Below are 14,301 nucleotides of genomic sequence, written 5' to 3' on the forward strand. Positions count from 1 at the left end.
TTTACCCTAAAATTAGGATTTATATGGAAAATATCAGTAGAAGTTCTGAAATGGATACAAATTTGCAGCGTGAACTGTGGCAAGTCCTAGACTCCAGATGCTCTAAAGCAGTCTGTTCTAATATATTCGTATGTTATTATTACCTTTACAGTGTGATGTATTGCTGTAGAAAGCTATCACAATTGTAGATGTAACATCCAATTGGTCTGAAGAAAATATCAGAAAATACTTGGCCTTGGTCATTCTATGATTGTGTCTGCAGTTTTCTTGCTGTTTAAAACTGGTATGTATCAAATGCTTTGTCTACTACAAGCAAGGATTTTAGCATGTCTACGAATACAGTTAGGGAAAATTATTCTTCTTGCTAACTGAAAATGGGAACTAGTTTGACTTACTTTAGATTATTTATGATGTTTGTTATATGCTGTTCAAGTATAGCTGCTCGGTAATTCTACTCCCCAACTAATAATATTTTGTGAAAACGTGGGAGTCTAACTGACTTTTAAGATGTGCAAAAAACTGAGAGTATTTTAAAAATTCAGGAATTCTATCCAGGACGCAGTGAAAGGTCTTGGGAATCCCAGACCAACAAACATGCAGTGCACGCAAACAAAATTGTATGCTTTGTGTTGAAGAGGAGTCTTTCTGAGTTCAGGAAAGGAATTGGCTCGAGTGTTCATGTTCTCACAGAGCAGTTCCTTGGTTTGTATGACACTGAGTGAAAGGAGACCTGAAGGGCACACCTAAAAGAGAGTGGACCTGTACCAAGCTTCCTGGAGAGCACACGAGGTTCCTAAGAATATGCACTTCCTTGCAAAAGTGTTAAATAAAAATTGCCCACTCACACACCATTCCTAGTGAGTGATTTCTTATCTACTACTGCTCCTACAAATTCTTCATAGACCAACCAATGCCGTTTTGATCCACCAGAATGGTTACCACAAATTCACTCCACTTCTGGAAAGCATTGAGCATATTTGGACAGGGGCTTTCAGTTCAGTTTGATCTGAAAGGAGTTCAGTTTACACATGCCAATACCTCTTAAAGATTCAATCCAGTGTGAGGCAATGGGAGACAATGGAAGCATTTGCGTCAAATTTAGTTTTACTCCAAGCCAATTACTTAAGGTAGACATACCCATTCAAGCCCAGTACATATCATGGAAATACCATGCCACAACTGATATTGGCATGGAAGACAGAGGAAGTACATGAAAGGTTTTCTTAAAAGATCAAGACAAAGTGAAATCTGGGGTATTTTTTAATTTTTGTTTTTGTTTTTTTTTTTTTTCAATTTTTCATAATTCCTAATTACAAACAACTCACAGGACTCGGTATCCCGCAGACCCTATGTGATGGCAGTTGACTTGGTTGTTTGAGCCCATATAAATACAAATTTTCAGCCATTTAAATTTTGTTAGAATAGGTATAGGGAGTGTGGAACTGATGTTGCAAAGTGTTACACCCACAGGCCGCTTGTCTAAAGTCTAACTGGGCCATGCATGGATTTCCATGTTTGCAATATCAGACCTTTAAGTCACCTTTTAGAATAGTGATGCTTTCATTTGAAAGCTCTGCTACAAAATCTATTAATATGAACGATTTATTTGATCATCTATTCTAAATATTTATATAGAGAGGTAATGTATTACATATGTGATATGTGTAAGAGACATGTTTTATAGGCATACACTACAGATAAAGAAGAAAGCAGCCTTTTGTTATTATAAAATTATTATAACTGTATAATGTAACCTTACCAAGGATTGCCATCTGACATTATGAACAGCTTAGTAGTAACTCACTTTTTAAATTTGCAAATAAACATGCAAATAATATATCTGAATTTAATGGATGAAGTTTTAAATTATTTCCAGTTCATGCTTATGTAGTGATAGAGTTGAACTCTTGTGCAACACTTGTTCCTTGCCAAGCGAAGGAATAAACTTTCAACTACTGGAATAGAGATGACTTTCAAAAAGGCATCTGAATGCTTTCTGCCTTCTTACAGTGGACATCTAGGAATGTACCCAATACAAGGATATCAAATGTAAAGCAGCGATGATATGGTAAACAAATTACAAAAACAAACCTTACTGTGACTACAGAGAAGGAACCCAAAGACAAAAATAAACTGGTACTTCATTAATAGAAAAGAAGACTGGGAAAGTCTAGGGGGCCCAAAGTGGTGTATTGAGTGATATCGTAATAAAGGAAAACCTGTCGGAGAAGTGCCCATTTAACTACTTCTGGCTATAAATGAATTTTTGGAAGAACAAGAAGGAATGTAAGGACAGAGTGATAGAAGCTCTAAGCCATCCAGTGAAGGGGTACACCGTGTTATAGCTTTTTTTTTTTTTTTTGAATCTATTCAGAGGAAAATAATTTAGGATTTGAAAATTAGCGTTGATCTGGAAATTAAGTAATTCTTAGGCTGTGAAAACTGAGTGTCTGTGGAATTTACTGATGTACAAAGAGTACAAGGCATGAAATGATCTTTAGATGAAATCCCTAGGCCTTTATTTGCAATTGTTGCTTCAGTAAAAAACACAGTTTTCCTGGAAAAAAAAATAGTTTGTAATATTGTAAACAGTCTGTGTTCTATTAAATATCTTCAGTTATAGCACGTCAGTTTTAAGAGGCTGCACTGGCTGCATGGGATAAAACTAGTCCTGGGAAGTGTAAATTGTGCATCCCCTAGCATCTTTCCTTTGGAATTAGAGTTGCATCAAATTTGAATGGTAGCTGGGTGCTAAATTTGCATTGGATATTAATGTATTTTACCGTATCATTTTTTATTCTGAATTCAAAACTATTTTTAGAGAAGATACATATACTTTCATTCTGAGCTATCAGTCCATTCAATCTGAAGCATTGATGCCTCTGTGAGCAAAAGCATTTGGGCTGCTCATATCTTCTTGTAGGATAAATTAGGGTCCTTGCTAGGAGGGCCTGCTGTTTGAGCATCACTTGGACCTGCTTTTCTCAGTTATAGTAATCACTTAACATCACACTGTAGCAGAGGACTAGAGCTGTTGTAGTAGAAGCTATGGCACCTGGTCTGGATGTGTTCTGTTGTGACATTTCTGTGTCACTTAAATATGGACACATTAGACTTGTTCAAGTGAAGGTTGTAGCCTTAATTCTTTCTCTACTTCATGGTTTTCTTTGCGTTTTGGGGGATTTGGGGGTGTGTTTGTTTGAAAATACCATTATACAGGTATCCACAAAGCTGAGCAGCAGGCACCAGCGGGTGTTATGTGTGTCCCAAGTGCATTGGATAAGAATCCAAGTGCATTGGTTTCTTTTTTGGGTCCCCCACTCCCAAATGCTAGCTGTAGATCTTTAGGTCTTCTGTCTGGAGTCAGTGGCCTGCTGGGATCTGGGATCTCTCTGCATCTCTGAAAAATATTTTATTTTTTCCAGTCTGGTTCTTTAGCCCAGGTCCTGGATGAGTTACTGCTGCTGCATTCATAATCTTGTGCTGTCAAAGTCTGCTTTCAGCATTGTGTAGCTGTCCTGATGGATCCAGAAAAGGGTCATTGCGTCTTACAAGTCTTACTTCTAGTTACCTTCTCTGTAAGACAACTTTGTTTTAATAGGGTTTCTGAGCCATTCTTATGGCAAGCAGAAAAAATGGAGGACATGGTTCACTAACAAAACTGCATCTGGTACTGGTTTTAGGAGAAGCCTGGAACCAGAAGCTCCGAACAGCCAGCAGGACCTGCAGCCCTTCAGCAGAAGGCCTTTCTGCAGACGCTGCCGTTCTGTTTGGATAAGGAGGGTGATGTTACCTTTCCTGTCCTGTAAAACAGTTGGATCGTTGTGATGGCTAGGAAGGGAAAGGACTGGCACAGCCCTCCCAAAAGCAGCGTCTGCAATCGGAGTGATCAAGTGCGTGATCATTTTGTGCATATAACTCTGCCTGAGAAAGGGGACAGTAAAGCTGCAGACTAATAAAGCAGCTGTTTAGTATCTCATGCCAGTCTTCCTTTGCAGCATGGGCTGAAGACACATGAATATCACTGGGCAGAAATTATTCCAGCTGAATATTCAATTCATACTGTCCAATTCAATTCAATTCTTCATACTTTTTTGAGGCTCTGTTTCCTTTTTTCAACCTTTCTGAAAAATTCGGGATACCAAAGCTGTTAGCACCTGCTTCCAACCCAGTCCCCCTGAGCAGGATGTATCAGATATGTCTGCGTGGCCCTCCAAATTCGTGCAGTGGTACTGATGGCTCAGGTTGGGTCAGGAGGAAGCTGGTCGTGCTGTGACATGCCACTGTCAAAGAGGGGCAAGTTCCACAGCCGGGGTGCATTCACCGTGCACAAACAGCACATCCACGCAGGACACGATGCTGAGTAGCTCAGTAGATGTGCAGCCTGCCTTACAGTGAACTAACTTACCTGTGGAGATAAGTCTGGTAGTTATTTTTGGCCAGTACTTTCTAAACTGCATTTAAAAAAATGATTTTTCAGTTATTTTGTAGATCCGAACCACATGTGGGGCCTGGTGTAATCCTAGAGAAATTACTTTAGATGACATATTCACGAGTCCAAGTTCTTCTGAAATAAGCTGGTTGAAGATCTGAGTGAATCAGCCTTTTAAGAGGCAGAGCATTTATCAGTGCTTGAGATGTTCTTATAGCTTTGGGGAGGAGGATTATAGCGTTGATAAAAATCTCCATTTTGAGGCTCCACCTTCCTGTGGAGCTCCGGGGTTTCATCCCAAGTTTAGCAGAATCACCGGTGGTTCCTTCAATTGCCTGAAGACCGCCCTGAGACATCCATTATTCGTACATGCAATTCTTATTCACCACTCTTAGACTCTGTAGTGGACGGGATCTGTACATCTTCATGTTTACGGTGAAATTCAATGCTCAGTGTCGGATGTTTGGCTGAAAATGGCAGTGTCATGTTACCTCTTAATGAAGCCCAGCCTTTTACAATAGATGCTATTTTGTCCAAAATGTGTGATTTTGCCCCCCACACACTCACCTGTTATCCTATTCTCCAAATATTGTAGGTATTAAATGTGAAAAAACTATATGTATGGAAAGTCTTCTCATGAAGGAAGATCACTCTTAGAAGCATCTTCATATGTGTTTGCCCCAAATTTCTTCAGCTTAGCTGAATTCCTAAATCACATAATACTGACAATATGATAGTCAGGCTACTAAGGAAGGTGAACACCTGATTTTCTCCGGAATGGGAAGCTCTACGTTTATGTTATCTGTCCAATAATGGTGAATATTTTTCACTTAGAATATTAATTTGACTACACTGATTTTAAAATATATATAAGGTAAATAAAAAAAACAGGGTAAGACATTCAGAATGTCATACTGCAGTTATGTGAAACTGGAAGTAAGAATATTTGGTCAAAAAGGTTTACATTTATGGTATTTAGAAGATACCAGGAGATAGTTTGTAGAGGATAATGATAAATGCAACTTTCACATCAAAAATCTGGATTGAGGTGATTATTTTTGAGTTTCTGATGAAAAAAAACATTCACATCTGCTTTGTAAAAGTCTGTTTTAGAGAGGTGTTTTTGGAGATGCAGCCTGTATGCTGATAAGCAGTTACTAGAACATGAACAAAGAATGTCTGGCTTTAGAAATGTTGTATGTATTGCCATTTATACAAAAGAAAGACGAAAAAACATTAACTTTAGTGTGGCATACACAGTGATAAAGACACTAGTTGTGAAATGCTGGTTTTAAAAGTATAATTCATTATGCTTTCTTTGATCCAGTCTTACAAATTAGGGTCACTCATGTCAGGAGATTAAAACCTTTTTGTCTTTCTTTGATATCAAACTATTCTTTTTCAGTCCCTTTTATCTTGCAGAGCAGCACTGAATTCCACAGCATCTTTGTCAGTTCATTCGTGTTATTTGCAGCAATCGTTTAATTGGTTTTAGTACTAATAATATTTAGTCGTACTGTCGTTTGCAACAACAGAGACTCTTTAATAACCTAAAAATGTTGAGAAGCTCTGGTGATAGCTGGGTAAGCATATGTATAAGAGAGACCACAAAGAATTTTGGGACCATGGTGGGAGTGCAAGGCAGCTAAATTGGATGGAAAAAGAAAAAAACCCATACAAGTCAAAGTAAGATTGTACATCAGAAAAACTACAGCAATCTACTGAAAATTAGTAGATGATAGTCATGAGTAGCTTACAGTGAACCACGGGTACCAGCTTCCCTGAAGCACAGAAATAGGAACTTGAAGAAGCTTGTAAAAGGTGTCCTCAGGGAATCTTCCATTTTTTCACTATGATACCTTTAATCCTAGAATTGTCAAGCCACATGGAAAATAATAGGACTGAATAGTTCAGTCAGTTAAAAGTTAGTATTATTTCTTTTATCAAAAATATTAGGTCTTTCTGTGTTTCTAGAGCTGTTAGGATTTGTATAAACTTTAAAACAAGTGAAGTCAAGTATTGAACTTGCATTACTCTTCCTTTTTTAATTTAAGATCATTATCTGTGACTAAGCAGGCAGTGCTCTACAGAAATAAAGAACTTAAAGCCAATATTTTTTAACAGATGATTCAACGAGAGGCAGAAGTAAAGAATAAGGTAACTGCTGTGGCGTTAACAGACTCTGTTCACAATGTGTGGCATCAAGAAGCTGGCAAAACTATTCGAGAGTGGATGCGAGAGGTGAGGCCAGTTTCTTTTTTTTTTTTTTAGAGTTGGGGTGTATATGCCTGCATATGGTTCTTTAAACATTTCTCTATCTGCTGACCATTTATTTAGGGTGAGAAAGAGAGCACATTACAGAACCATAGGAATTGTGTCCCCATACCAGCCCCTAAAATAACTGAGCTTAAAGCCATTACTGAGCTTCAAAGTTAGCGGTCAAAATAGTAAGAATCAGCTTCAGCGTGCAATATAAAAACATAAATGGTTGTAGACCAAGTGTTGGCTGGTAACTGAAGCAAAGTCACCCAAAGTGCCAGAGTACTGCTTCTGGCCTGCTATGGTGGTGGTGGAAAAGCCCCTTGAAGCTCTTCCTGACTCGGCTTGCTGATTTGTACAGCTGGTGAAAAATACTTGCATTTATGAGATGTGATTATTTCTGAAGTGCTCTGAGATTTTCTGATGAAAGTCAGAGTGTTTACTACTGTATAAAAGGAATGGCTAGTTGGTGATGATCCGATGGTGATTTATGGCCAGCAATCACAGTTTTCCACCCTTGGGGGAAGGACGACACCATGCATTCATTATTAATTTTCATACTTAAGTATGGGATTGGTAAAATTCAATCTTTTTTTTTGTTGCTGTTAAAGTGAGACTAACTAAATTTGTGAATCTATTCCTTGTCAAATTAAGCTCATATCTGTGTTTTCTACATTCTCATTTCAGAGTGCTAAAATGATAAGTGTGTGTGGCAAATACAAACTCCTTTATCCTGAACTTTTTGTTCAACTTGACTTTTTCCTATGGTTTTAGTGAAACATTGTGTGCAGACTGCCTATTCCTGACTTAACCTTACCGTTTTATAGGCCATGACTGATGGGAATAGAGAATCACCTGGGATGCAGTCTGACAGCTCTGACTTAAATGTTAAAAATGTAAAGAATGGTAACCCCTACAGGCTCTGTCAGAAAAATCCCCATTTTCTTTATGGGAAATCAAAACCTTAAAATATATGTTACATAGTAAAACTGAAATTTTAAATCCTGTAATTTGAATCTGACAACTCCATTTTTCTTTAAGCATTTAGTCTGAATAAGACAAGTGCATTACCTTTAATTTCATTTGCAGAAAGCAGATCTTAAAGAATAAGTTAAATGATTAATGGCCTAAAAAGTGGATGGAGTGTCATAACTTACATTAGCATTGAAAATCTCCTATAAGAAAGAAGAATTTTACATATGTGAAGTGTGGCTGAGTGGTATTAAGACTTGCATATCACCTGGATATCTCTTACTTTAATCAGGTTTAAGGCTACTGGTAAAATGAATAATAATTAAAATATACACCTAATCGCTGCCTGTCTGTAGGGCTAATTGCTGTCATTGAAAGAATGAATTGTTAAAAAAGTAATTCTTCATTGGAGCTATCTCTCTGTATCATTGGTAGCCTATTTTTAGTACCTATAGAAGTCATGATTTTTGAATTTATTAGGAGCTGTGATGAATGATAAAACAAATCATCCATTTACATATCTTGACACTGCTTTCGAGAATACTTATTTCTTACAGGCAAGTGTCACATTGTATATAAAAGCTGGTTAATTGTGTGCTAATCTTCTGTATTATCTCCAGCTCTCTGATGTAGTGTTCTATCAGTAGTTAATATTAATTTTACTTATTTCAAATGAATGTAATACTTCATAAAAATTCTACTTCTTTTATAATTTCTACCATCATACATTTGCAATTTCACATTCAGTTGTTAATTAAAATTATATATGCAAATTGTAAAATGTATAATACTTTACTACTTTAAACCTTGAAGCCTTTGTGAAATATTCCATTTTAACCATTTTTTACTAAAAAGTTACATTACTGGATAGTGTGTTTGTTTTTATTTTTTTTTTGTCCACCGAGTTCAATAGTTTCATTGATCTACTGTTTCTTACAAAAATCTGCCATGCTTTGTGAACTTCACTTTCTAATCTCATACAGCAACCCTTCCTTTATGTTGTTCCTGCTCTCCCTGGTCCCAGAGCAGTAGGGTTGCCTTGACAAATCTATTCAAAAGCCATTCCTCGGCCTTTATTGGTGGGGACTGAAGCCTTTGAAATTCTCTCCTCACTGCAACACAGCTGACATCTTCTTCCAGACAGAATGAATTAAGGAAATACAATAAGACACTTGATCTACCAGTCAAGGATCTTTCCACACTGAGGACGGACTCCATGGTGCACAACTAGGGCAGCAAGCATCTACAAGTACACAATACATGCTTGTTTACCAGAATAGCAATCATCCATTTTTACAATCGTGATTGATGGGATGATTTTTTAGAAATCTGTCTGAAAATTCATTGGCTCTTTCCCAAAAAAAAGTTGTGTTTTTTTTTTTTCTTTAATGAAGTTAATCACTTTTGAGAAAGGCGGAACTCAGATTTGTAAGAAGGAATCCATGTAGATCATTGTAGTTTGGCAGGACATCCTATTAAAAATGTACTTCCTTTATAATTGAATCTTCAGTTCAATGTATTTGGTGTAGTTTCAGCATATTTTATTAGAAGTGTATTATTTAATGCTTTAATTCATAGACTCCTCTGAATAAATATCATTTGGATCAAAACATTTAAAAACTTACTGGTAAATTCATCACACTCAGAGGTCCAAGAGTGAAAGTAAATGTAAATGTTTCCTGAACATAATCCCCCAAAGACCAGTATTTACATTTTTAAGTGTTCATGCCAATTCATTGCAGTTATATATTTCCAGCTATTTGTATATTAATCTATCTTAATGGCTTCTGCTTAACTCTAATCTCTTGGTTTGGAATTTCACTGCCTTCTCTCCACAGCATACTCCATCAAAACACCCTTAAAATTCTGACTTCTTGCGACTTCTGAAGGCAGCAGTTCAGTTTTTATATAAATACCTATTTAACGATTACAGAGAAAAATGGCTTAAAATGTGCAGTGGATTGTTCAGACTCCAGTTGGTCCAAGTACCTACTGAAGGCCACGAGCACTCAAAGTAGTGCTTAAAGACATGCTATTTAAGCACATTATGAATATCTTGATCATCCTGATCTTACCCTTTTTACCTTTTTTTTTTTTACCTACTTAGGGTGAACCTACAATATTTAAACATCACTTGGCATGACCAAACTAGTGTAGTTTACCTTCCAGTCCCTGTTCGGACCGCTGTGTAAATTAGAGCATTTTGAAGCGATACCCTTACTTACAAAGCCCGTGTTTATCCTTGCTCTGAGTTTTTGGCTTAGCAGACAATTGCCTGTCTTCCCATGCAGAACTGTTTTAACTGGGTGTCCAGCTCCGAACCGCTGGATACAGCCGTGGAGTCAATGCTGCCCGACTGCCCCCGGGTCTCTGCAGGTAGGTCGCTTTGTGCGCAGGCGGTGGATGTAGCTGTTTGTGCCCAGGGGTGGCTTGGTCATTTAAAAATACATTTGGCTTTGAGTGTATTTTAACCCTTCGACAGCAAGATATGGTCGGAAGCAGATGGCTGACTGAATACTGCACCTTTATACAGTCCACTTAATTTTTTGTCTTTTATAGGATTTTCATTTTCCTGTCTCCATATATTTTCCTAATCTTCTTTTCTCTTTTGGTTTAATTAATCGATGACTTATAGATAGAAGGTTACAAAAAATAATAGTGATGATGAAAACTGGGAAATTTATTATATGCCCTTGAATAAACATCTAACTTTATGTAGGCAAGAAGAATTAATGAAAGGTACACAAAAGTGAAGCAGAACACTTCCCTGAGTCCTGATCAATGGAAGTCTAGTCCGTATTGCAAATTATTTACAGTGTCCAAGACAATGTGAGATTTCTCTTGTTTGGGAAGTATTCAGCTATACTTTCTCATTAATTAATCATAAATCATAAGAAGCACATGAAATAATATACAGAGATTTTTGTTAACGTGTAATAATTCCAGAAGGTGTGTGTAATTGTCAGTGTAACAGGAAAATCTCAAATCTACATAGGAAAGTAATCTAAAATACATAAAGCTGTTACTGAGCATGTTTGATTTGATTGCTCATGTTTGATTATCAGTTTTCTTAAAAGCCATAGGTAAGGTATTTCTGTAGAATACAAAATCAGGTTCAAAGGAACACACTGCCTATACAATATTAATTTAAAAGCTGTAGCACTGTTTGACCTTGCTCTGTGAGACACAGTTGTTCATTTGACAAGTTAGAGATCTGTATCTGTGTAGATATGTGAGGTTGTTAATGAGACCTCACATTGCAGATGAAATTTAGTTTACTGCAGGTTACTTTGAAGGCTTAAAAAATTTAGCCATACTTTGTTTGAGAGCTCACAACAACCAGAGACCTGTAATCACATTTTTACTGTGAGCTGAGATCTAACCATGCAGATCATCAGCTCTGTACAGACACAGTGCAATAACATTGACATTGCTCTTTAGTGCTTAGGGAGATGAAATATTACTAAAATTTTCATAGATTCAACATTCATTTACCAACTTTTTACTCCTTTATGGAAGACTACTGCAATTTAAAAGAAAAATATTGTTCAGTAGCAGAATTCCTCAAAACAGTATTAACTTTCAATCTTTGACATATGTGTAGCTATTGTGGAAGGCAGCATGTTATAGAGGTCATTTTAGTCAGGTAAATGAGTGCTTGGATAGCAACTAGTCAGTATTTATAGTGCACTTGCCAATACTGAAAATCGACCATTTGAGCTTCTCTTCTCTTCCTTTTATTCATCCTATGCAAATAATGTAAAGGGTATTATATAAAAGAAATCCTAAATGTTATTTAGAAACTGACTGACACTTCAATAAGGGTATGAATAAGTCTTGATTTTACATTTCTATTGAGGAAGGGTCATAGTGGGCATAATGTTTATATTCAATGAAGTTAAGATGCACTGAAGTTGCTGGCAGAAGAATTAATTCGAATGAGGTAGTATTTCAGCAAGTAAAAATTGTAAAAGAGTAAGTTGGCTATTTGTATTTTTTCATGCTTGCAAACAGTGCTACTAGATTAAGATCACTGATGTTTTTGATGTTTTCATAAGAGATTTTGAACAATGATTTAAATGGAAGCTTACTATTTCCAGCTTGGTTCTTAAAAGGACAGTTTTAAATAGTATAGCTTTATGTGACTACTGCTGAATTATCAGTTTACTCATATGTTTCGTTCATATTTCTTTCTATATATGGACAACTCTAAGACATCTACAGAGGAACAACTGAATAATTCCTACAGTGTGTTTATATGAGCAATGGTGAAAGCCTGCATTAGGGCAATTTGTAATAATTTTATGAAATGCTACTAGGTTTAGGAGCACTAGTATCTAATGTGATTTTATTTCAGTGATTTCCTGAGAACTGCAGTACTGAAATAGCCCACACTCGAATACTGGCAGCATTGCCCTTGGTATTTAAATGAATAACAGTCAGAGCAGTCACAGCAATGAGAGGAGATTTTTTTTTAAATAAATCTACAGCAGAGGGAAGATTTAGTTATCTTTTCTGCTTGAAACCCTCTTCTTTATTTGTGTTTGCACTTAGAAGTAAGTTCAGGAATATCTGTCTCTTGGGCGTATCTCATGAGCCAACTTTTTCATAAAGGGTCTGATATTCAGCCAGCCAGCATACTGGGATTTACAGGCAACCCCAGTTTGTTTGTGAGCAGTGTATACTTCATATTACATCACATTTACTTGCTTGTATTTTCCTTACAAATCACCAGAGAGAAATAAATGGCTATCAAACTGGAAAAACAACTCTCATTTCCAGATAGAGTTGTTCAAGCTTTTGATTAGAATATTATTAAGTAATTAAAATGTTTGCCATAATTCATTCATGTCTTACTCACTTACAAAGAGGAATTAATACACTTTAATAATTAAACAGTGTGGGCGTGAGAACAACAGTGATACAGAGAGAGCAATCCGTAATAAATTCATTCTGTTTCTTTGTGGCTAGAAGTGGGGTACTGTGGGGGTCTTTATGGTCTTTTCTCCATATTTCAAGGATTTTGTTACATGCTGTTGTCATAGCATAAGGTCTTTCTGTGGCAGGTTGTTATCACGTTGAAGGGATAATCTTCTAAAAACTGCCATGTAACCCAGTTGTGCTATTTGGTGTATGTATAAAAGTATCAATCTCCTACCTTATTCACTTTCAGCCCTCATTAAGGACCTCTGTTAGACTTGAGGTTGTCTTCTTCTTCAGTCCTTATCCACCTTCCTAATGAAGTAAAACCAGAAGACCGCTCTTCTGTCTCGGGGGAGATGGATCCATTTCCTCTCTATCCAAAGACATAAGAAAACGTAGGGTGGAGAGGGCTGAAGGCTTTAGAAGCAGTCTATACATTAAAAACCATCACATAAAATGGAGTGGCAGTAGGAGTCGTAGAAGTTGGAGGTGAACTAGTAATTTGATTCAGAAAATGGGACAGAAGTTTTAATGACAGGCTGTATCATGTTAATGCTAGTCATAGTTGTAGCTCTCTTTACATCTCCGAGACCTTACAACATTTCTCCTGTTTCCAAAGCAGAAGTTCATAAGCCCTTTGGGAAGCCATCCTAGCACAGCAGGTGCTGGGTAGGAACTGCTGAAAGTGACGATGGGGGAAAGTAAATTTATGGGTCCATGTCTGTCTCCATTGCAATTCAGGAATTAAGTTACTTTTATTTCAAGATAGTGTTCTGAACATTAGCTCAGGAGAGGTAGCATGGGAAAGTTTGTCAGGTAAGTGTGGCCTTTGTTTTCCTGAATACTGTAATTTTGGGGTGTCTTATGAGGAGCTCCTAAGTCTTTGCACAGGATACCATCCTTAGCTGATACATTTCTACCAGTGAAAGCTTTTTATTTAGGAGATTAAACTGCAGTATTTTGCCAAAGTCGATATGCACCAACACTCATTTACATAATCAAATAAAAAGAAGTTACTGTAACATTACTAAAATGAATTGCTTAATCAAATGCTTTTAAAGCCTTTCTCGTTGACCCCCCAAATCACTAGTTATTCTTTTAACAGTTGCAGCCAATGTAGTTAAAACATTGTAAAATAAGGAAATTATAACATCAAAAGACAAACAAGATGACACAATGGAATGAAACGTTGACAGTAATCAAGAAAAGCTCTATTCACAGATGAGCCTAGGCTTGAATATATGCCTCTTTAATAAGGAAAAAAGTGCAAGACCGAATCCACACAGCTGAATGAAGTGAAATCAGTCTGGTTACAGGAAAAAGAAAAAAAAATAATAATTTTGGGGAACAGGTGTGACCCTTGCTGGTGGTGCTGGTGACCAACTGTAAATCATGGAATAGTATTTTGAGGGAGTCCTCAGATAATATTTACTGGTGTCAAACATAAAGCTTGAATTGTATGTTGTATAAAACCTTTAATTTCACTTAGGTGAGACGAGCACAACATTTTTTACTTTGAATTCCAAAAAAAAAAAAAAAAACATTTGTATTATTTCTAACAGGCTGCAGCAGGTGTTTGACTTCCTTTACAGATCAATAAATAGAAGGAAAAAAAAAGTGGCTTACCAGAATGATGGAATGGTTGGGGTTGGAAGGGACCTCTGAAGGTCATGTGGCTTAATCCCCTTCTCAAGAAGGGCCACCTAGAATATGTC

General features: G+C 36.8%; 1 protein-coding gene across 9 annotated transcripts in view; it reads left to right on the forward strand.

Annotated features, from left to right (window-relative positions):
* Positions 1-14,301, forward strand: part of ARB2A (ARB2 cotranscriptional regulator A) — a 259,415-nt gene that overhangs the window by 182,095 nt on the left and 63,019 nt on the right. For all 9 annotated transcript variants that reach the window (XM_066988632.1, XM_066988635.1, XM_066988637.1 and 6 more), the window contains 2 exons: positions 6,557-6,673; positions 9,955-10,039. In XM_066988632.1, coding sequence (XP_066844733.1) covers positions 6,557-6,673; positions 9,955-10,039 — 202 coding nt within the window. The remainder of the gene's footprint in view (positions 1-6,556; positions 6,674-9,954; positions 10,040-14,301) is intronic.

This window comes from Anser cygnoides, chromosome Z (assembly GCF_040182565.1).
Source record: "Anser cygnoides isolate HZ-2024a breed goose chromosome Z, Taihu_goose_T2T_genome, whole genome shotgun sequence".
Lineage (NCBI taxonomy): Eukaryota > Metazoa > Chordata > Aves > Anseriformes > Anatidae > Anser > Anser cygnoides.